Genomic DNA, 24426 nt, shown 5'->3' on the forward strand with positions numbered 1-24426 from the left:
CATTTAGAGATGACTCTAAATATAGCCTCCCAGATGACAGAGAGGTTGTTTTATGTCATTCTGTGATTTCTTTTTCACAGCATGTTCTATGTGCCGGAATTAAAAAAAAAATAACGAAATCAGAATGCTAAATTTAAAGGCACCTTTGCTCTTTGCTGGTTGCAAAACACATTTTGTTGCCATTTAATTTGCTGTGCATCTTGGCATCAGACTCTAAGCAACAACAAAACAAAAAACAGAAAGCAGTGCCCCCCCCCCAGCATGCCAGATCCTATCCTCCGTTGTCTCTGCTAACCTGTTAGCTATTGACTTCCAACAATAGAAAGCGCAGTAGAAAGAATCACAACCATTCCCTCTATTGGACTTAGGTACATGGGGATCCATTATTTTATATAAAGTAATTACTAATCCCGGGTGACATACACTAAGCTCCCAAATATCGTCAGAATACTGATTTAGTTAAGGAGAGTAAATTGTAACTGAAAGCTGTTCCAGATAGGCTATTTAAAATACCTCTAACCTGGGTACAAAATCTGTAGTAACCTATTAGTGGCTATAAAACGTCAGCCCTATGTCAGAGACAGTTATAATGTGCTCAGAGCTTCTGCGGATGGATCAGGAAGGGACAGGACTCAATCCATAGGAAGTAACTTTGGTTATTTCTCAGGGAAGCAGCTTTGGTGAGATGCAAATAGATAGCTTCCCTTAACCGAAAAGAGAAAGTTCCGTCTGAGAAAAGGAATTCATTTCCAACCTCTTTCTTGTTTGTGGTGAAGTAGGTGGTTCATCTGGGATCTGACATGTCCCTTAGCTAGAGAAATTCAGGAGCTGCTCTGGCTGCTGAATTGGGTGGGTTCCATAGTGATTCAGGCCCAAATGTCTGCTAAGAGTTGAATGGATATGAGTGTTTCTGCATGGGTGTGCTTATTTCTTGCAGAGGTGTATTCAAAACACCAAGATTTCCCAGATGTTGGTTTAGGACATAGCAGGCAAGTTCTGGCCTTGGGGCTGAAAATTTGATCCTTGAAATTTCTTTTTTAATTAAAATTTTATTTTTATTTTATGTTCATTAGTGTTTTGCCTACATGTATATCTATGAGGGTGTTGGGTTCCCTGGAACTGGAGCTACAGACAGTTATAAGCTGCTATACGGGTGCTGGGAATTGAACCTGGGACTTCTGGAAGAGCAGCTAAGGCTCTTAACTGCTAAGCCATTTCTCTAGCCCCAGTCCTGGATTGTTAATATTGCTAGCTTGCCAGACTCTAAAATCACCCAAGGGGACAAGCCTCTGGGTAGACCTGTGAAGAATTACCTAGGTAGCTTAGCCTCTGGGCTTCCTTGTGAGGCATTGTTTGAATTCAGTTAACTGAGGTGGGAAGACCCACCCTAAGTGTGGTTGATCCATTCCCTGGACTGAGATCCTGGATAGCCCAGAAAGGAGAAAGCTAGCTGAGCACCAGCATTTATGTCACCCTTCGTATTGATTATGGATGCAACGTGACCAGTCACCCAACATCCTGTCACTACTACTCCACTCCATAGTGGACTTAAGCTGTGACCCATAAGACACTTCTTTCCTTGAGTTGCTTTGGCTGGAATATTTTATCGAAACAGTAAGAAATAACTAATGTAGTCTTCAGTGTGCATTGATGTGAGAGAGATCACCCTGGGGCTGGCTGAGTGTTAGGCAGATCTCCACTCTGCAGAATCACACATAGGGCCCAAAAAAAGGTTTGTGGAGGTCAAAGTTTTTCTTCTGAAAGCCCATTCTCCTCCCCACCTTGTACTGGAACACTTACTATGGACACTAATTTCTATAAATGTTGGCAAAGATGACCAGACAGAGCCTTTTGCATGCTAGACAAGTGCTCTGCCACTGAACTATAGCAGCAATCAGATTGCATTTTTTTAAAAACACAAGGTCTTATGTAGTCAAGGCTGGCCATGAACTCACCAAATAGCCAAGAATTACATTGAACTTCTGATCCTAGTGCTAGGGTAATAGATGCATGTCACTGTGCCCAGTTTAGAGAGTCAAACCCAAAGCCTTGTGCATGCTATGCAAGCAGTCTACCAACTGAAGCTACATCCATAGCCCATGGATATTCCTTTCTCTTTAAAATTACATTTATTTTTTTGTCTGTTTGTGTGTACACATACACATGCTAGCATGTGTACACAAGTGTTACAACATTCGTGTGGAGACCAGAGAACAGCTGTGGGAGTCCATTCTCCCCTTCCAATTCCTTCCACGGTGTGGAATCACACTCAGGTTTCAGGCTTAATGGCAAATGCATTTACCCAGTGAGCCATCTTACCAGTAACTTGAAAGACATAGCACCTTCACCTCAGTCATTTCATCCCTATGCTGAAAACTCTCTCTCTCTCTCTCTCTCTCTCTCTCTCTCTCTCTCTCTCTCTCTCTCTCTCTCTCAAAAAAAATATGGAGTTTTTAACAACTAAATGACCTAGCATTGCTCTGACCTGTACTTGGACAGTCATCTGCTACACTGTGGAGTCTATGTGCATTCTCCCAAAAGCACACAAGGAGCTCAGTTGGTAGCCTACATAGTGGCTGTCTCCTGCATCCTCCTATCTCAGAGAACCTCAATTTTGTTTGGATATCACACAAACCCACAATTTCTCCTTCTCACACTTCGGTAACTGACTTGGCTCAGCTGGATGTTCTATCTGGAGAAGTCTCATGAAGTTAGAATTGGATAGCAGCCAGAGATGGATCATCCAAAGCTTCCTTAGAGTTCCTCATCCCCAAGCCTGGGGCCTCAGCTGTCACAGCGGCTGCAATTGAGGACCACTGACCAAGCATCCCTCTCTCTTCCTCTCCCATCAGTTCCAACATGAGTCCATCTTGGGCTTCCTTATCGTCAGCTGGGTATGGTAGCTGCTTCTTACAGGATGCACAGGCAGAACTATAAAGCGTCTATCACCAATCCCCAAGTGCCACACAACACCATATCTTCTGAGTGATCTAGCATCAGGTGAGACCTTCCAGGAAGAGACTGCCAGGTTTCTGTCAATGGGAGGAGGCATTTCCTTTAGACCATCTGATTTTCTCCTAGGCTGGGGTGGGGGGGGCACGTTGGGCTCTCCTTGTAGTGAGTGTAAAAGAGTGAGTACCATGATAGGCTCCCCTTCATCATTAGAGAACCAGCCTACCTACCAGGTAGGTTCTGGGAATGGAACTCAGGTGGTCAAGCTTGGCACCTTTATCTACTAAGCTTGCTCCACAGTCCAGAAATATATTCTTATATCTTAAGGCCTGTAAATCACTAGCCAAAGAGATGACTGACTTTCTGATAACTCCCTACCACCCTCTTCTTGTCCAAACCATAAAAGCCACTTCTCATTTCTAAAACACAATCTCTTAACTGAGGTAGTATCTAGAATGGAGAATGGTGAGCAGCCTTAATCTTCACAGGCCAGGATCATGTCAGATTAAGAAGACGAGACCCTGGGAATGTAAGAAATGGGGGGAATGGAGAGAAAAGGAGAGGGAGATGGGGTGGCTGAGAGGATGTGGTTACTCTGCCCAGCAGAGTGAGAGCCAGTGCTTAACCTCCAAGGTCTAGGGCAGAGTTGATCCCTTGATAGATCTCAAAGGTAGATTACAAGGACCAGATCAGCCACTCCTTAATGTCTACCTCAAAGTGGACTTTGTAAAGGTGGGGCTGGATTGTTAGAGCCTAAAGGAACGGATAGGTAAACATTTCCCATGATCCTACTGTGCCCTACAAGTGCTATGGCCTGGATGTGTTCCTAGAGAGTGACTATTGGGAACTTTATCCCCAGTGTGACAGTGGGGAGAGGAACCTGCCTTCATGCATGGGTTGATGCTGTTATTGAGGGAGTGGGAACATGATAAAAGATGAGTTCACCCTCCTCTCCCTCCCAAAACTCTCCCTTCACGTGGTTTTGACACTGTCCCTCCATCTTGGATAGGTCAGCCTATCATAAGCCCAATTAATTTCTCTTCATTATCTGCTTCCCCACCTAAAATCTTCTATTATTGAGGCAATATGCTGAGACAACATGTTAGGCCCTTCTGCCCTGGGCAGTACTGCCCACATTTTCAAGAGAATAAAGTCTGTACTTCCCTTTAGTTACTAAAGGAGCTACTTGTTCTTGAATATACTTTGATAAAATTAAGAAAAACCTGAAGAAATGTCCAAGGACTCTTTAGTGATGGGGAAGCTTGATAAGAGACGAAGGCGTGCTCTGGGATAGAAAACTCCTAGAAGTTTGGGGCAAAAGGCTGATGAGCTATTGCCATAGAGCAGAGCGTTACTCAACCTTCATCAGAAGAGCTTCTCCTTACAGTGGATGGTACAAAGAGACTACACCTGGACAATGTGCAGAGAGTTGCAGACAACCCTAAAAGGGATGTCTCTATCAAACTCATCCCCTCAAGCTCTGGAATCTACGTGGGGAAAGGGGAAAGATCACAAAAAGCCAGAGATGGTGAGTGACTACCACCAGTGGAAGCAGCATCTTCCAGACATAGCAGGGCTGATACACACATGACCTGACAGAGACTGTGACAGGACAACTGCACATCTGTACAGGTCAAACCGGACAAAAATCCCAGCATGGAGAAGAGGAAGTAGATGCAAAGCCTCCTGAGAAGCTATTTGTGATGGATACTTGCTGGGAAAGGAAAATCAGTTTTCTTCAATGGAGTATCGTGGAGAATGTCAACTACACTGCAGGCCATGCCCATGCTCTGGAGCAGCTGGGCAGCACAAAGCAGACTCCATGCTTCCTTGTGTGTGTGTGTGTTTATTTTATTTTGATATTGTTTGTCCTATTTGATTTTCTTTCTTTGTTGCTTGTTCTGATATCTGTGAACATGTTCTTTTGAGAAAGAACATGAAGTGGGTGGGTAAAGAAGTAGAGAGGGTCTGGGAAGAGTTGGAGGGAAAGAATATGATCAAAATATATTATATGAAAAAGATTGCTTTAATTACTTTTTCAACACAATATTTTTGTTGATTCTTTGGGGGATTTTCACATTGTGGTGGTTTGAATATGCTTGGCCCAGGGAGTGGCACGATTAGGAGGTGTGGCCTTGTTAGAGGAAGTGTGTCACTATGGGATTGGGCTTTGAGACCTTCCTCCTAGCTTCCTCCTTCTACTCCTTCAGATGAAGATGTAGAACTCTCAGCTCTGCCTGCACCATGCCTGCCTGGATGCTGCCATGCTCCTGCCTTAATGATAATGGACTGAACCTCTGAATCTGTAAGCCAGCCCCAATTAAATGTTGTCCTTATAAGAGTTTCCTTGGCCACGGTATCTCTTCACAGCAATGGAAACCCTAACTAAGACACATACCATAAGCCCTATCTCACTCATTTCTGAGTCCTTCCATGTCTGTCCCCACCATTGTTACCCCCCCAAAATTAAAGATTAAAACTAAAATTACAAAAAAAAAAAACCCAAGTACAATTTGTGTTATCTATATACTCATTGGAGCATAGTCAAATTCTCAGCGGCCTGATCCTTAAATAGAATTGTTTATTCCCCTCCCTCACCAGAAGCCATCAATTATGGAGATCAATTCAAGCATCCTTATCACACTTTTTAAAAGTTCTCTTAGAAAGCTTCCTTTTTGAGGGGTAGGGGTTGTCATAGAAGCCTTCTATGTCCTTCTTTATCAACTATGCATGCAATAATCAATATCATTGCAAAAGTAGCTTCTTTGCTCTTTATAGCTAGTGAGAGCATGGACACTCCCTCCACGTGGTTTTGACACTGTTCCTCCGATTTCCAGCAACAGCACAGACCATGATCATCCCGCTGGTGGCAGTAGGACCATAAACCATGAACATCACCATGGCCTCAGGTGGCAGCACAGGCCACCCATATCAACCTAGTCTCCAGTTCTGCCTTTCTCCACAGCACATGTAATGTTGTTTTTCTGTCTTTGCCATCTCTCCATTACCATTGTTGTGGTGCCTGGGCACTGCCCTCGGCACAAGGTGGAGTGGCCTTTAATTGTTTTTTTAAGTTTTTTGATACTAGGTTTCTCTGTGTAGTCCTGGCTGTCCTGGAACTTGCATTGAGAACCAAGCTGGTTTCAAACTCAGAAATTCACCAGTCTCTGCCTTTTGAGTGCTGGGATTAAACATATATGCCACCATGCCCCAACTAAATTAAAAATTTTTAAATGGTCAGGACATAAAGTCTATCTGGTGGAAGAAAAGCCATTATTGGCCTCATCCCTGCAGGATGCTGTTTGCCTAGACTTCTCCTCGTCGTTGAGTATCATCAGATTTCATCCATGTGACAGACACCTGAAACCATTTAAGGAGGACAAGCTTTATTGTTGGGTTGAGATTTGAGCAAGTGATGTCACAGAGGTTTTGATAGACCTATGACACTCACACCTTAGGAACAGGCATCTGAGTGTGTCCTTGGTTGTCTCACCTCCTCCTCCTGCGAAATCCCACTTACTCCATCTAGGCCTCCAACTCACTGGATAGTGCAACCCACATTCAAGGCAGGTCTTTATCCATTACTTAATTCTCTCTGGAAAGCCCTCATGGACACATTCAGAATTGATCTTTGCTAATCTAGGCATCTCTCAATCCAGTCAGGCTGACAATCAAGTCTGGGGGTGGGGAGGAGGGACGGGATGCCGTTAATATATGTGCACTTGTGGTACAAGGCACACATGTGTATGTGGGCATACAAAGACTAGAGGTCAACCGTGCGTGTCTTTTATCATCCTGTACCTTATTTTTTGATTCAGAGCTCTCAGTGAGCCATGCGCTCACCTTATGGCAATACTAGTTGGCCAATGAGCTTCCGGATCCATTTGTGTCCTTCTGCCCCACCCCCCTGCCCCATGCCCTTAACTCTAGCTCTTGGGTTTTACACACACACAGCATATCCAGCTATTTTGCATAGTCTAGGGTTCCAAACTCTGAAACCTCAGGCTTAAGTGTCAGCACTTAACTGAGTTATCTCTGCTGCCCAGCAATCAAGAGTAACTGCCACACTGTGCACGGTGATTTGCAAAGCATCTCAACAAATCACTCTCTTAACTCTGAGTCTCATTAAAGACAAATGTCAACTTGACCGCTAAGCAAAAAACCATCTCTTATGGCATATGATACTTCAATATCCATTTGTTGAATCTTCTCCTGCTGCTGCACTTTCTGGTTCTGCCACATGAGAGTGCAGTGTTGGTGAGACACCCTGTGGAGCTATAAATAGCTCATGACTCATTTGAACAGCCCGTTTTGAAATGATGTCCCTTCATTTTCTGCTTAGGAAGAAAAAATAGCTTCAACATATGGCAACAACAGTATTTTCTAATATTCTAGGTTATTCTAATCTTTCTAATTATAACCTTCAGTTTACAATTTTTTTAAATCAGTATCTTACCAGCAAATACTATCATTTAAAACAGAATGTGACTTACTCAAAATTCATGTGATCTCAGCTCCAGAAACTCCTGAGCTTTAGACATAGATGAATGCTTACACAGAGTCCTAGAGAACAGAGCAGCAGGGCAACTGTGGTCATTACTTGCAAGTAGAAAGAACTGGCTTGGTGACTGCCAGGTTGTCTCCCTAGCCCCGGGGCTTGCCTGGTGTAGTAGTGGCAGGGAAGAAGAAAACCCCAACGGTAATCTAGAACGTGCATGCAACCAGGGAAGAGGAGGCTGCTGCCAAAAGGGTAGAAGAAGGAGAGCGAGCGGGGCAGGCCAAGCAGAAGGGATGCTCTACAAGTCCCTTTGGGAAGACGTCCACCCCTCCCAATGAGCCCTCAAGGAAGACTGGCCCACCTTCTTGCCACACTGGTTGTTAAGAGCCAAAGATCAGGCTCTATTAGGGGAGCCATTGATTTACCACGTGGATAGGAGGAGTGAGTAACAAAACTAATAGGACACAAGCAAAGGGAAGGGAAACAGCAAGCTGTAGAAGGGAAAAGGCCAAAGGCTAAACATTCTGACTGATCTGCAGGTTGCATGGATTCCTGGGAGCCGACCTCATCCCCCCTTCACAGTATCCCAGATCTGGACCATTGTCTCTTGGTAATATTTAAGAAGCCATATTGTACATCTACTGCTGGCAATGAAAAGTATTTCAGCACCTTATACTGCCTCAACCCAGAACAAACAACAGCAAAGACCTTGTTACACAGTCAAACTGGTGCGTTTGACATCAGTTGTCCTGGCTATCTCTGAGCTCTGTCACTTGCTAAGCACCTCTCATGTCTATCTCTGCATCCATAAAAATGATGTATTAATAGTTACTTGCTCTACAATGCTGTGGCTAGAGAAACTGAGAGCCCCCTCCATGCCAAGGAACACAGTCCCAACTTATTAGAAGTGCCATGTAGAAGGGGCTGGAAAGATGGTTTACTGGTTAAAAGCACTCACTATTCTTGCAAAGGACCTGGGCTCAGTTTCCAGCATCTTCATGGTGGCTCAGGACTATCTATAACTCCTGCTCCAGGGGATCCGATGCTGTCCTGACCTCCATGGACACCAGGCACGCACATGGTGCACATATATACATGCAGGCAAACCACTCATAAACATCAAATACGTAAATGTAAAAAATTAAAGCAGCAGCCAACATACAGAGGAGATAGCAAGATCCCTCTAAGAGGGCCTCATGTCACCAACTGCTGATAATGCCATCTTGGCTTGTTTTTAGATATGAAATCTGAAGGCCAAAGCACCAGTATGCACTTGTCATCCCAGCACTTAAAGTTGGAAGCATGAGGTATACAAGTCCCAGGCCAGCCTGAGCTACAGATTGAGACTCTGTCTCAACAGCAACAACAAACAAGTATGCAGTCTATTAACAGATATTTGGACATGAGTTCCAGGACATGCGTCCTATATGCAAGGATTCTTCACGATGAAACTGTCTTGCTTTTTTTTCAGGCATCTGTGAAATCCGTAGTCCTAGAGACAATTAAAGAAAACAGAGGGAGTGAAAAGCCAAGTGACGAATGCCTGTAAGGGAGCCCCATTACTGACATGGGGGTGTGTCTTGATGTATCCAAAACTGTGTAAGTTGGTTTCTTGGTAAAGAGGAGGTTTCTCTAACAGCTCCTAGGGGTAAGAAGTACATAATTACTACAGTAACACATTTCCCTTTGTTTCTATTTGGGATGATATATTTTGAAGAGTTTAAAAGAAATGAAAATAAAGACAAAGAGTTAAAAATATAGAGACTGCTAGGCATGGGAGTACAGACATTTAATCCCATCACTGCAGAGGCAGAGGCAAGATTTCCCCGTTCAAGGCTAGACTAGTCTATATAGTGAGCCCAGCCAAGGTCATGTAATAAGAACTTATGTTACAGAAGAACTGTGGTTTTTGTTTTGTTTTGTTTTGTTTTGTTTTGTTTTGTTTTGTTTTGTTTTTAAGAATAAAAGCAAGAGGAATAAAAGGGAAAAGAGAGAGTGGAAACTCAAGGAACTTATTGCCATCACATGCTACATTCCATAAAAACATTTATATTCAGGTCTCCTCTAGACAGAGTTCCTGGGGGCCAGGTCCCACACCTGGAATGGCTTTATCACCCTGGAGCTGCTCATCCCTAAGCTTGACCCACACTGGGAGTGAACTATTTTCACTTACTGATGAAAAGACAAAAGGAATTAAGACAACAGAAAGAGCAAAGAAAACAGCAACTAAGACTGAAGGCTGATCTGGAACTCTTCCAGGTTGGAGAGTATGTGACAGACTCCACAGATAAGATGAGGCATCAGGGCTGTCACACTCCTAGCATGACAGTCATTACCCTCTTTATCAGAAGCAACTATGGCTACTTGTGAGCATCCTTCCAGACACCATTTTTGGCATCTCCTCACAGAATGAGGAGGAGAGCAAAGTCTCTAGACCACCCCCAAAGCTCTCAGGCACTCCCTGGTGCAATTTTCTGCCATCTATATTCAGTTCTGCCTCAGGTGCACATGGACTTGGGAGGTGATACACAGAGTGCATACAGTATGGAAGAGTAACTGGAGGGTATCTTCATCTATGCAGCTCTGAGGAAGTCATCCTGATGGGGACTTCCCAGAAGTCATTGTTGCTGGTAATACAGTTGTTTTAGGGTCATCTATACTCCTGTAACTCCTCACTCAGGCTCTGTAAGCAAGACCCATAAACTCACTGCTTCACCAAGTTGGGTTTGGTAGAATCATTACTGTGGCCTGTCATTGGTACCCTACTGGGGGGAGTAGCCGCTTGTTGGTATCTGCCTAGGGAAAGTCACACAACATACACTTAGGATGAGAATTTCCTGCAAAGTTCTCAGCAGAGGAAATTATGCCACTGAAAATCCATTATGCAAAAGCAAGCAGTGCTTTGTCTCAGTGAAAGCAGACTTTCAACAAAGTGCTTTAGTAAATGACATTCCTTCTACTCCTGTGAGCAAATCTATGCTGATTATCATGTTGCTAAAGGAGCTGGGAGATATTTCATATTTTGCCTATACCCATTATGGGCAGTCAGAATCTATTTCTCACATCCTGCTTCCCAGCAAAGCATGCTGAATCCTGTAGACACTTGATATTTACCAGAACAGAGAGAAATCTCTTCAGATCTATTATAAGCCACCGGAAGATTCTGACAGCCTCACTTCCTGTTGCTTTCTGTTATTCATCTCTGGTCCATTTGTTTCCCTTAAAGCTCACAAATGCACCAAGGCGCCCCCCCCCCCATCACTGCCTGCTGCCTGTCAGGATGCCCTCTCTACTGGCTAATTTGTAGATTACAAATCACTTAAATTTGTTTTCTAGCCTTGTGTAGTGGCACATTCCTTCAATCTCACCACTCAAAAGGCAGAGGCAGATTGATCTCTGTAAATTCGGGACCAGCTTGGTTAACATAGAGTTCTAGGACCACCAAAACTACATAGTGAGACCCTGTCTGTAAAAACAAAAATATAAAATAACATTTGTTTGTTTTATGGGGCCCAGTCAAGCTGAGCTGCAATGCCAGTTGGACAGGAAATCATGTGGGTGAGTGGTCACCATGGACACAGTGCTGGCATCCAGCTGCCTATATCTGAGCCCAGATCTAAGCAGGCTTCTTCAGGCAAGTACTTAACACAGAAGGTCTATGGTATATGCTGGTTTTTCTATGAGCAACTGACAGAATCTACAATAATTTAGCCAATCTCTTCAAGTTGGAAAAACATCTCTAACTTGACACTATTAGAAGCAACGCTATGACAAACATTTTTGCATATGGTTATGCATCAAAATATTATTTGACATAACTTCAAGTGGCTGCTAGCTGAGCAAATTAGCAAACCTTCCAATTATGTTTTAATTATATGCCTGTCAGAAAATTATCATGATTAGTTGACAAGATTTGGTGCCATGTTGAAGATTGTAACTCTCAGGACCTGCTTCTTCATTTACTTCCCTGTAGGAGGAAATAACTTACATGTGATTCCCAGGGTTCCCTTTAATGCCTCCAGAGCAACTATTGGGGTATCCTTACTACAGGTCTAGAACCTGTTCTCCATGTTTGTTCTGTTCCAAGGATTTCTTAACTGTCTATGAAGGATCTTCTTTTTTGTTATTCTTTGATTCTTTTTTATAGTTCAGTATTTATCCCCCTCCTGGTCTACCCTTTGACTATTCCTCATCCCATACCTTCTCCCCACCCCCACCCCCACCCCCATCTCCAAGAGAATGTCTCTACTCTACCCCTCACCAGATCTCCCTACTCCCTGAGGCCTTGTCTCTTGAGGGTTAGATGCATATGAAGGATCTTCTTACTAGAAGACTCTGACATTCCATTCCCCTTTTGTGAATCCTACATTGTGTGGCTCCATAACTTTTAAATCAAATTTTATTTACTGTTTGTACACATGCACCTGTGTTGTGTCTATGTGTGTACAGGAGTGCCCCAGTGTGTATGTGTGTGTGAAGGTCAGAGGAAAACTGGCAGGAGTGCATTATTTCTACTGTATGTGCCTTAGGTCTTGAACTCAGGTCACCAAGCTTGGCAACAATTACCCTTACCTGCTGAGCCATTTCATTGGTCCTTGTTACAATCTTACTAACCTGCTAAAAGCAACATATTCACTAGACTGTTAAAGGCAATGATTTTCAGACAATTCTGAACCAATTTTTCTGTTCAAGTGATCTTGTCAAGCAAAACCATCTGTCTTAGTCAGGGTTTCTATTCCTGCACAAAACATCATGACCAAAAATCAAGTTGGGGAGGAAAGGGTCCATTCAGCTTATACTTCCACATTGCTGTTTATCACAAAAAAGTCAGAACAGGAACTCACACAGGGTAGAAACTTGGAGACAGGAGTGGATGCAGAAGCCATGGAGGAATGCTGCTTATGGGCTTGCTTCCCCTGGTTTGCTCAGCTCGCTTTCTTATAGAACCCAAGACTACTAGCCCAGGGATGGTCTGGGCCCTCCCCACTTGATCACTAATTGAGAAAATGCCTTACAGCTGGATCTCATGGAGGCATTTCCTCAAGGGAGGCTCCTTTCTCTGTGATAACTCCAGCTTGTGTCAGGTTGACACATAAACCCAGCCAGTCCACCATCTTTCTAAGGGTCTGTGTGTCATCAGTTCTCCCTTCTGACTTCTACTAGTATTGGATCGCCTTCTGAGGCTCCTAGGAGTATAATGAAGGACAGAATCTGTGATTCATTGTTCACAGCTTTTATTAGCTCTATTTTCATCCATATCCTTCTCGTGGTGGTGGTGGTGGTGGTGGTGGTAGTGAGGCATTTCTAAGGTCAGTGGTTCTGAGCACAGAGGCACATGACTATAGATAGTCTCAGCTACTCCAGAGGGCAGATATAAGAACATCTGGTAGAATGCAACTTGTGGAGAGAATCTGAAAGCGGGGGGTTCTAGGAGACAGCTTAAGCCCCTGCTCCTAACTTTGTACAGCTTGAGAAGCAATTGTGAAACCATGGCCCAACATTCACAGCAAAATGTCAACTTTCTTAACAGAGATCCATGTGATCATTTCCGGGAGCTTGAAAGGTCACCAAAAAGGAGCCAGAGATGAAACAGCTGTATTAGGTTTTTGTTGGTTTTTTGAGACTAGTTCTGGCTATCACAGAACTCACCATGTAGACCAGGCTTGCCTCAAATCATGAGAGACCCACCTGTCTCTGCCTCCCCAGTGAGCCATCCAGCCCAGCTTTCAGTTTGTTAATCAAGAAAACAATGCACAGGCTCGCCTACAGGCCAATCTTATGGAGACAGTTTCTTAGAGGAGGTTCCCTCTTCCCAGACTGTGTCAAGTTAAAAGAAAATAAACAACAAACAGAACACAAAACTAGTACAGCATCAGGAAAGCTACCAGACATCTCTCCTAGATAAGACTGTAATATCCGAAATGAATTCAAGACCACCCAGTCCCTTCCCCCTCTGAAAAGGACTTCCCAAGCTATACTAGCAGGCCAAGTGCAGAGCCACACTAAACAAATGTAAAAACATAGTTTTAGCGGTCAAAATGACTGAGTTTGCTACTGCCAAAATAATAGCAGCTGTTCTCAGAGAAATAACCATTACAAGATTAGCAATTCTCCTACCCTGCCCCACACTGAATTCTGACAAAGACCACAAACCATCCTGACCTTGTTGCAAGAATTCCCTTGACGTTAATAGCTGTGACGTTAATAGCTGATCCATAAGTTCAAAATGTAATATTACTTTGCTGACCAAATCATAATAACCCACCATGGGGGCAAGAAAAGTGAGGGACTAGGCCAAAAGGTTATGTAGTCACTACACAAACCAACCAATGCCTGAAAGGGTTACTTGCTACACCAATGAGAACCCTGTCGCTCAAATCTGCCTCTTACAAAGGTATAAAAAGTGTGTTCTTTCTTTGTTCTTGGTCTCTCCTCTGGCCTGCGTGCTGATCCCAACATGTTGGAGCAATAAAAATCCTCATGTGTTTTGCAGCGATGGCAGCGGTCTCTGTGGTCCTTGTAAGAGTCTTTTGACGAACTACAACAACAACAATAATGATAATAATAGGGATAATAATATATACAAAGAGCTCAAGAAGCTGGACTCCAGAAATTCAAATAACCCCATTAAAAATGGGGTACAGAGGAATGGATAAAGAAAATGTGGTACATTTACACAATGGAGTACTACTCAGCTATTAAAAACAATGAATTTATGAAATTCTTGGACAAATGGATGTATCTGGAGGATATCATCCTGAGTGAGGTAACCCAATCACAGAAGCCATTAGATATGCACTTACTGATAAGTGGATATTAGCCCAGAAACTTAGAATACCCAAGATACAATTTGCAAAACACAAGAAAATCAAGAAGAGGGAAGACCAACGGGTGGATACTTCATTCCTCCTTAGAATAGGGAACAAAATACCCATGAGTTTCAGAGACAAAGTTTGGAGCTAAAACAAAAGGATGGGCTATCCAGAGACTACCCCACCTGGGGATCCATCCCATAATCAGCCACCAAACTCAGACACTATTGCATATGCCAGCAAGATTTTGCTGAAGGGACCTTGGTATAGCTGTCTCGTATGAGGCTATGCTAGTGCCTGGCAAATACAGAAGTGGATGCTCACAGTCATCTATAAGATGGAACACAGGGGGGTCTGGTGAGATGGCTCAGTGGGTAAGAGCACCTGACTGCTCTTCCGAAGGTCCAGAGTTCAAATCCCAGCAACCACATGGTGGCTCACAACCACCCGCAACGAGATCTGGTGCCCTCTTCTGGAATGTCTGAAGACAGCTACAGTGTACTTACATATAATAAATAAATAAATCTTTAAAAAAAAAAAAAAAAAAAAAAAAGATGGAACACAGGGCCCCCAGTGGAGAAGCTAGAGAAAGCACACAAGGAGCTGAAGGGGTCTGCAGCCCTATAGGTGGAACAACAATATGAACTAACGAGTACCCCCAGAGCTCGTATCTCTAGCTGCATATGTAGCAGAAGATGGCCTAGTCGGCCATCACTGGGAAGAGAGGCCCCTTGGTCTTGCAAACTTTATATGCCCCAGTACAGGGAAATGCCAGGGTCAAGAAGTGGGAGTGGGTGGGGAGGGGAGCAGGGCGGGGGGAGGGTATAGGGAACTTTCGGGATAGCATTTGAAATGTACGTAAAGAAAATATCTAATAAAAAAAATTGTGAATCTCAAAAAAAAAAAGTGATAATAATATCACCCAAGGCTCCACAGCATTTGTGTGTGTGTGTGTGTGAGTGTTTACAGTCTGCATTCCTCTAGCCTCAACCTGTGGGCTTTTCTGGAAAACCAGAAGTACCCTAAAAGGTTACTTCCCTAAAAGGAACCAATCTTCCTTGTTTTGAGATGGAAATGGGTGGCCTTACTCCATGAATTATGCTACTTACCTCCTTTTCATTAAGAAAAAAAAAATTAAATCCCCAACAGAGATATCTTTTTTAAAAAAATCCACTCCTCTCTCTTTGGCGTGTTTACTTTGCTAAATTTCTCTTTAAACTGTGTCTCTCAATTGATTCATATCCTTTGAGAGCGTAGTAACCAAAAGACCAAAAAGATGGTCTAAGTCTAGGCGTTTGAGATCAGCCTTGAAGGCACACACAGGCATGAGCTAAAATTCAGTTTGCGTAGGTCTTGGAGGGACGCAGTTGTCTATGTGAAGACAGCCTTGCCATGCAGCAGTGAGAAATTACATTTCACGGCTTTTCACCTTCCGGTTAAATACCATTACTACCCCCATTTTACAGGTTAGGCACTTAATACTTAGGGAGGCTGTCACTCAACGACAATCATACACTATACACAGGGGAGTGGCTCCCACTTCTGAGCTAAAATAAAGAAAAAGCAGGCGACAAAAAAGAAAAGAAGAAGAAGAAGAAGAAGAAGAAGAAGAAGAAGAAGAAGAAGAAGAAGAAGAAGAAGAAGAAGAAGAAGAAGAAGAAGAAGAAGATGCACACACAATGTAATAGAAAGCAAGGAAACAGACACCCCCGGACAAAACCACCCCATTTCCTGTCTTCTTCCGCGAAGCCAGGGTGCCTCCCAGCGGCTGCCTCTCATTACCGACGCTTCCGGCTTCAAGGTTGCGTCATTTGAGAGCGTCCCACGACGTCTCGGCCGGGAGCTTGCGCGCGGCCTAGGACGTCCGGCCACGAGGCGGGTCTTCCGGCCTTCTCCAGAATAATTTCCGGCAGAGACCGGAAAATCTTCCCGGATCGCCTCGGGGGTGCCCTGTGTGGGAAGGTGAGGTTCCGGCGGCCGGCTTCTGTTCGCTCGCGGCTGGCAGCACGCTGCAGCCTGCAGCCCCCCATTGTCGGCGCGGATCGGCCGCCCTGAGGCGCCGGGGCAGCGTTCGGCATGTCGTCGGGCCTGCGCGCCGCAGACTTTCCCCGCTGGAAGCGTCACATCGCGGAGGAACTGAGGCGCCGGGACCGACTGCAGAGGCAGGCGTTCGAGGAGATCATTCTGCAGTGTGAGCGCCACGCGCCGGCCCGGGGCGGGGAGTGGAACGCGCCGTGGCAGCGAGAACCCCAGGCAGAACCCCGGCTCCGCCCGCGCCCATGGCGGCCTCGGCGGGGACCTGGCGTCCCGCACGCCCCGAGCCCTTTCGTTGCCTGTCTTCCTTCTTTGGCTTAAACCTTAGGCGCGATCATGGAGGGTTCCCCTTTTCCAGGTTCTTTCCACAGACATCGTTTGCAGTTGTAAATCTCGATAACCCAGTCGGCGCCGATGCACTTAGGTAGTCAGGCTCCAAAAACATCGTGTTTAAGGAATCGAGTTCAAGACAGAGATTGACTTTAAGCATTAACTCGAGAGATGGACGTTCTCTTCGAAATGCTGTGGAACTAGTGGTTTTTGACTTCTCAGGCCTCTCCATATTGTTGGTACACATTTGAGTTTTAGGATTTGTCCATTGGGTCATTTGCTATTATTGAAAGCCTTAGGTGAGGAAAAAAAGTGGTCTCTTCGCCGCTCTTTGCGAATTTTAAGGATCGAAAGTATCTTTTGTATTCTTAAGGCGGGTTCTCAACGAGCATTTTCGTGCCTCGTGTTCCCAATTTAGCCAATCTGTTTGGCATTTGAACGAAGAAGTTGACACTCCTCGATCCTGAGGTCCCATCTGCTTCCTGAGATAGCCTGGGCATAGTCTTCCTAAGTTTTTGCGGGTAGTGGGATTTGAAATCGTAATACTGCTATTTGCATTCTGATGGGGATAAATCAGTAGTTATTTACAGGTTAGAATCATCTGGGGATGTACTTGAAAATCAAAAACACCCCAGACTAATTAAGTCAGTATAAATGACAGCAGATAAATAGTTCCATACCTTTTTTTATGCTCCCTAAGTGGTTCAATTTGCACACGCGTTTGAGCATTTTAAGTAATTGGCGTGTATTGTTTCATGTTAAATTTTTATGAAGCACCAAGGCCAACGATGATGAAGTTGCAGTATGGATGAATGTTGGGGCTGAGGTTTGACATTAGTTTTAAGACACTTGTGCATTTGCCTTTGTTGGCTCTCCTGAGGAATGGCTCTTTCTCTGCACTTAGCCCTTTAAAAGGAGAGCAGGAAAGGACGCTGTCTCTGGTGTGTTGCTTCCTTGTACTCTGGGAGAGCAATGGCTATTATTGTAGCCCAGGAATCTGCTTACACGTTTTATGGGTTCCGTTCTTGTTTCTCTTTAAAAGATAATGTAGTTACAATCTGACAGATTGGGTCAGAGACCTCACTAGGTCCTTACAGACTTTTCTAGTTTGGTGCATCTTTAAAATGGGAGTGAAGATATGCCCTGCCTGCTTCATAAAAATAGAATGTATATAAGGGCATTAAACAACATCTATAATAATCTTGGAGACAACTTGAGTCATTTTCATTTTGTTTTGACTTTTTTTTTTTAATTTCAAAACTGGATAACCTATTGGTAGGAGAGTGTCAAACCATCAGAACAGTCAGAGATGGGAAATATTTTAAATAATGAAGATTCTTTCCAAGTTAATGAGGGATGAGCTGAGATGAATTTCAGGTGATCAGGTCCTTAAATAATACTATCTACTTAGAGCAGAGGAATCTGGGACGTCCATCAACAACCACAGAAGAAAGAAGTTTTCGGTGTTTATAGACTTTGGAGGGTGGGATCTCTGCACTTGCTAGGCTAGTGAAGGCACTAGATAGACCACAAAGCTGTAATTTAGGAAACTAGTCCTACTGTTCACGCTATTTTAGGTTGTTACTAGTATTTGCCAGTTTAGGGAAGGTGCTGGATAGAACGTAAGGTCTGGCTGATCCTCAGTCACAGAAAAGCTGTTTGAGGAGTCAGGAGAAGAGAACACAGCATGGGAGGCCAACGGAGCAGGTTGGGCAGACAACCTTTGCTTCTTTATATCTTTCTTCATAGGCCAGGGCATTGGTCATATCTTTTCTAGTTTGACTATGACCTAGTTCATTCTAGCCTTCTCAAGTTGGTCATTTCTGACCATCTCCCTTGCGTTCCTTGTGTCGTTCTGTCGGAGCCTGAACAGAAACACAACAAGAGGCCTTGGATAAGTGTGGGCTCCCTTATTGATGATCCTTCTTTGGAGGAGAAAACCTTTATGAAGGAGCCCACTTAAATGCCTGGTGTCCTTTAAAAGCCCCACCCTCCCTTCTCACAGGATGTCCATCTGCGGTGACACTGAATGACACCCTCTTTTTGTCAGTGCTCTCCAAGGAACCACTTCCTCCTCAAGTCCATCAAATGCGGGGAAACTTTTTCCTGCGCTTGCATCTTAAGGAGAAGTAGGACTGTCAGCCTGCCCAGCTTTGGTTGTCCTGCAGCTTTGTAACCCTCAGAGCTCTGCAGGGTTCCTGTGCTCCGTCTCTCGTTCTGCTTGGTGACACTGGAACTCAGAATGTGCTGCTTTAGTGTTTGTCACCCAGACTGGCCTCCATCTCAGGTTCTCTCTAAGCCTACAGCATGCTGACATTAAAGGCATTGCCCCAACTCCGGCTATCCTGTGACTCTCATTTCTCCTTCAAGCATAAGAAAGGTTCTTTTACCAACTGAAGTTTGTTTTTGTGTTGGTTTAGGCGATACTGTGCCCTGGAGCCCAGAGCATGCTAGACTGGTGCTCTCCACTGAACTACACTTGTTTCACATCTCCCCATAGTAATCTCATCAAATGACCAGGAAGAACTAGATGCTGGGAAAGAGAACCTTAAGCCTCACTGTCTCGTCTCAGTTGTGTATTTTACATGGCTCTACTGTCATGTTTCCTATTGATAATTTGCTTTTTGATATAGGACTATAGGCTGTAGCCTTCTGTGGCGGGATCTCCCCCCTTTCTACCCCTTCAGAGCCCCTCAGTCAGACCTTATTGGACTGGGCCTTTTGAATCTGACTACATCTTTCAAGCCCTGTCTGTTCTTTTGAATTTCTACACTGTTTACCATCTCATATGGACAGAAAGAACTATTTTATTGCCACAAAGTCTTTCCTATAGAGTTTGGACATAAACCTCCATCCAATTTCCTGAGCAAGAAGCCTCATAATGGTCTTTGGCATCTTTATAATTCAGCTTTTTCACGTGACTGCCTGCTTTTACAGTCTCTTATTTCATCATTGCTAATGAGAAGTCTAAATATTTCATATTTATACCTTTAATCCAAGCACTCGAGAGGCAGAGGCTGGCGGATCTCTGAGTTTGAGGACAGCCTTGTGGTGTACAAAGCAAGTTACAGGACAGACTGGACTACACAGGGAAACCCTGTCTCAAAATAATAATGATGATGATGATGATAAATTAATAAAGACTAAATATTTCACCCTTTTTCCTGTGTTTGCTCCAATGTTTCTTTCCCGTCCATTAGACTGTCTGCTTTTCCCAGTGCCCTGATCTAAAAAGTAGTTAAATTCATCAAGTTTTATACCAGCATTTCATTGTGCTGTGGTGCATGGTATTTTGTTCCTACTCCAAAGGTGGAAAATAATAAGGCAGGAAGCCATTTTAGTTTTCTCTATAGGGGTCCTTCTTCCAGGTGCGCGTCCATGGGATCGTGTTGTTGGACTTCACATGCTCGGGCCAGAAGCATCTGAGCAGTTAAGTTCCTAGACTGCTGCATGCAATGAGGCCACCACAAACATAGTTTGACACCTAATGATGACACGTGATCAGGACATCTTGTATTTCTTTGGTCCCAAGCTTTATAAGATATGTGCATGGTACAATAATAGCTTTTTTTTTTTCTTTTTATATATACAGATACCAAGTTGCTGGAAAAGTCAGATCTTCATTCAGTATTGACCCAGAAACTACAAGCAGAAAAGCATGACTTGCCAAATAGGCATGAAATAAGGTATTCTGAAACAAATCTATGTTGTACATTTTATTTGAAACTTGTCTTTATGTTCTCTCTTGCACGTGCATATTCATTTATTTAGGCAGAGTCCCACACTGTGGCCCAGGCTAGTCTTGAACTTGCAGTGCTCCTTCTTCAGCTCTTGCAGTGCTGTGATTATAGGCGCTCACCAGCATGCCCTGCACAGTCACCACCTTAAAGCAAACAGATACTGTTTTCTAGCCCAGTTGGACTCAATTCCCTTCAAATCACAACTCTTAAAATCATGTAACTAAAATGGTTGTGCAGAACACTCTCCCTCTCTCCCTCCCTCTCAACACCCGGTTGGGATCTATTTTTTGAGTAATCAAAAGCAGGGGCTGCCGGGGGTGGTGGCGCACGCCTTTAATCCCAGCACTTGGGAGGCAGAGGCAGATGGATTTCTGAGTTCAAAGCCAGCCTGGTCTACAAAGTGAGTTCCAGGACAGCCAGGGCTACATAGAGAAACCCTGTCTCAAAAACAAAAAACAACAAAACAAAAAAGCAAGGAGCTATGTCTGGTGTTGCACACCTTCCAACACTTGGGAGACAGAGATAGGCAGATCTGAAGCTAGTGATCTACATAGCAGGTTCCAGGCTAGCTAAGGCAACATAGTGTGACCCTGTCTTAAGAAAAAAGTTGAATAATCAGAAACAGTTGGGTTCCTGAGTAGTCTTCCAGAGCCTTGTTAAAACAGGATTAACTGCCAGGCGAGGTGGTGCACGCCTTTAATCCCAGCACTCGGGAGGCAGAGGCAGGCGGATTTCTGAGTTCGAGGCCAGCCTGGTCTACAAAGTGAGTGCCAGGACAGCCAGGGCTACACAGAGAAACCCTGTCTCGAAAAACCAAAAAAAAAAAAAAAAAAAAAAAACAGGATTAACTGACAAATAAATAGATTGCTTTTAGTATAATTATTATAGTACTGGTCTGTTTGATCCTTTTAGCCTGGTGTTTTTCAGCTTTAGCTTGTGAAATTAACTTAGCAGATTGCAACAGGCTTTTTTCTTTCAAGAGCTAGATTGGGAAAGTAGCAGTATGCATTAATGGGAAAGGTAAGTCCTAATAAATACTGTGAATGTTTGATTTCATAACTGGGCCTTACTGGAAAGCCATGCTCCAGTGCAAATAGAGTTCACGGTCTTCCTGTCTTCTCCATGCTGTTGTGATCTTTGCATAGTTGGTGGCTTGTGTAGGAGCAGTGCCCATTCTTTTTTTTTTTTTTTTTTTTTTTTAATTCCTAAAAATTAACAAGTTTTAATATATAAAATCAAGTTTCACTTACTCTTAGAACTACTGAAAACCCTAACTGTACATTCATACATGATGTTCAATTCTTTTTTTTTTTTTAATTTTTAATATTTTTATTACATATTTTCCTCAATTACATTTCCAATGCTATCCCAAAAGTCCCCCATAGCGCCCCCCACTTCCCTACCCACCCATTCCCATTCTTTTGGCCCTGGCATTCCCCTATATTGGGGCATATAAAGTTTGCAAGTCCAATGGGCCTCTCTTTCCATTGATGGCCGACTAGGCCATCTTTCGATACATATGCAGCTAGAGACAAGAGCTCCGGGGTTCTGGTTAGTACATCATGTTGTTCCAACAATAGGGTTGCAGATCCCTTTAGCTCCTTGGGTACTTTCTCTAGCTTCTCCATTGGGAGCCCTGTGATACGTCCAATAGCTGACTGTGAACATCCACTCCTGTGTTTGCTAGGCCCTGGCATCGTCTCACAAGAGACAGCTATATTTGGGTCCTTTCAGCAAAATCTTGCTAGTGTATGCAATGGTGTCAGCGTTTAGAAGCTGATTATGGGATGGATCCCTGGATACGGCAGTCTCTAAGTGGTCCATCCTTTCATCACAGCTACGAACTTTGTCTCTGTAACTCCTTCCCTGGGTGTTTTGTTCCCAATTCTAAGAAGGGGCACAGTGTCCACACTTTGGTCTTCATTCTTCTTGAGTTTCATGCGTTTAGCAAATTGTATCTTATATCTTGGGTATCCTAAGTTTTGGGCTAATATCCACTTATCAGTGAATACATATTGTGTGAGTTCTTTTGTGATTGTGTTACTTCACTCAAGATGATGCCCTCCAGGTCCATCCATTTGGCTAGGAATTTCATAAATTCATTCTTTTTAATAGCTGAGTAGTACTCCATTGTGTAAATGTACCATAATTTCTGTATCCATTCCTCTGTTGAGGGACATCTGGGTTCTTTCCAGCTTCTGGCTATTATAAATAGGGCTGCTATGAACATAGTGGAGCATGTGTCCTTTTTACCGGTTGGGACATCTTCTGGATATATGCCCAGGAGAGGTATTGCTGGATCCTCCGGTAGTACTATGTCCAATTTTCTGAGGAACCGCCAGACTGATTTCCAGAGTGGTTGTACAAGCTTGCAATCCCACCAACAATGGAGGAGTGTTCCTCTTTCTCCACATCCTCGCCAGCATCTGCTGTCACCTGAGTTTTTGATCTTAGCCATTCTGACTGGTGTGAGGTGGAATCTCAGGGTTGTTTTGATTTGCATTTCCCTGATGATTAAGGATGTTGAACATTTTTTCAGGTGCTTCTCTGCCATTCGGTATTCCTCAGGTGAGAATTCTTTGTTCAGTTCTGAGCCCCATTTTTTAATGGGGTTATTTGACTTTCTGGAGTCCACCTTCTTGAGTTCTTTATATATATTGGATATTAGTCCCTTATCTGATTTAGGATAGGTGAAGATCCTTTCCCAATCTGTTGGTGGTTTTTTTGTCTTATTGATGGTGTCTTTAGCCTTGCAGAAGCTTTGCAGTTTCATGAGGTCCCACTTGTCAATTCTCGATCTTACAGCACAAGCCATTACTGTTCTATTCAAGAATTTTTCCCCTGTGCCCATATCTTCAAGGCTTTTCCCCACTTTCTCCTCTATAAGTTTCAGAGTCTCTGGTTTTATGTGAAGTTCCTTGATCCACTTAGACTTGACCTTAGCACAAGGAGATAGGAATGGATCGATTCGCATTCTTCTACATGTTAACAACCAGTTGTACCAGCACCATTTGTTGAAAATGCTGTCTTTCTTCCACTGGATGTTTTTAGCTCCCTCGTCGAAGATCAAGTGACCGTAGGTGTGTGGGTTCATTTCTGGGTCTTCAATTCTATTCCACTGGTCTATTTGTCTGTCACTATACCAGTACCATGCAGTTTTTATCACAATTGCTCTGTAGTAGAGCTTTAGGTCCGGCATGGTGATTCCACCAGAGGTTATTTTATCCTTGAGAAGAGTTTTTGCTATCCTAGGTTTTTTGTTATTCCAGACGAATTTGCAGATTGCACTTTCTAATTCGTTGAAGAATTGATTTGGAATTTTGATGGGGATTGCATTGAATCTGTAGATTGCTTTTGGCAAGATAGCCATTTTTACAATGTTGATCCTGCCAATCCATGAGCATGGGAGATCTTTCCATCTTCTGAGATCTTCTATAATTTCTTTCTTCAGAGACTTGAAGTTTTTATTATACAGATCTTTCACTTCCTTAGTTAGAGTCACGCCAAGATATTTTATATTATTTGTGACTATTGAGAAGGGTGTTGTTTCCCTAATTTCTTTCTCAGCCTGTTTATTCTTTGTGTAGAGAAAGGCCATTGATTTGTTTGAGTTAATTTTATATCCAGCTACTTCACCGAAGCTGTTTATCAGGCTTAGGAGTTCTCTGGTGGAATTTTTAGGGTCACTTATATATACTATCATATCATCTGCAAAATGTGATATTTTGACTTCATCTTTTCCAATTTGTATCCCTTTGATCTCCTTTTGTTGTCGAATTGCTCTGGCTAGGACTTCAAGTACAATGTTGAATAGGTATGGAGAAAGTGGACAGCCTTGTCTAGTCCCTGATTTTAGAGGGATTGCTTCAAGCTTCTCACCATTTACTTTGATGTTGGCTACTGGTTTGCTGTAGATTGCTTTTATCATGTTTAGGTATGGGCCTTGAATTCCTGATCTTTCCAAGACTTTTATCATGAATGGGTGTTGGATCTTGTCAAATGCTTTTTCCGCATCTAACGAGATGACCATGTGGTTTTTGTCTTTGAGTTTGTTTATATA

At 43.5% G+C, this 24426-nt stretch overlaps 1 protein-coding gene across 3 annotated transcripts in view; it reads left to right on the forward strand.

Moving 5' to 3' along the window:
- The first annotated feature begins 16164 nt into the window (after window positions 1-16164).
- Atg16l1 (autophagy related 16 like 1) overlaps window positions 16165-24426 on the forward strand; it is a 44216-nt gene continuing 35954 nt past the window's right edge. For all 3 annotated transcript variants that reach the window (XM_029477157.2, XM_021155811.3, XM_021155819.3), the window contains exons 1-2: window positions 16165-16453; window positions 20219-20312. In XM_029477157.2, coding sequence (XP_029333017.1) covers window positions 16339-16453; window positions 20219-20312 — 209 coding nt within the window. In that variant the 5' untranslated portion in view covers window positions 16165-16338. The remainder of the gene's footprint in view (window positions 16454-20218; window positions 20313-24426) is intronic.

This window comes from Mus caroli, unplaced genomic scaffold, assembly GCF_978045245.1.
Source record: "Mus caroli unplaced genomic scaffold, Mus_caroli_1 scaffold_1, whole genome shotgun sequence".
NCBI lineage: Eukaryota > Metazoa > Chordata > Mammalia > Rodentia > Muridae > Mus > Mus caroli.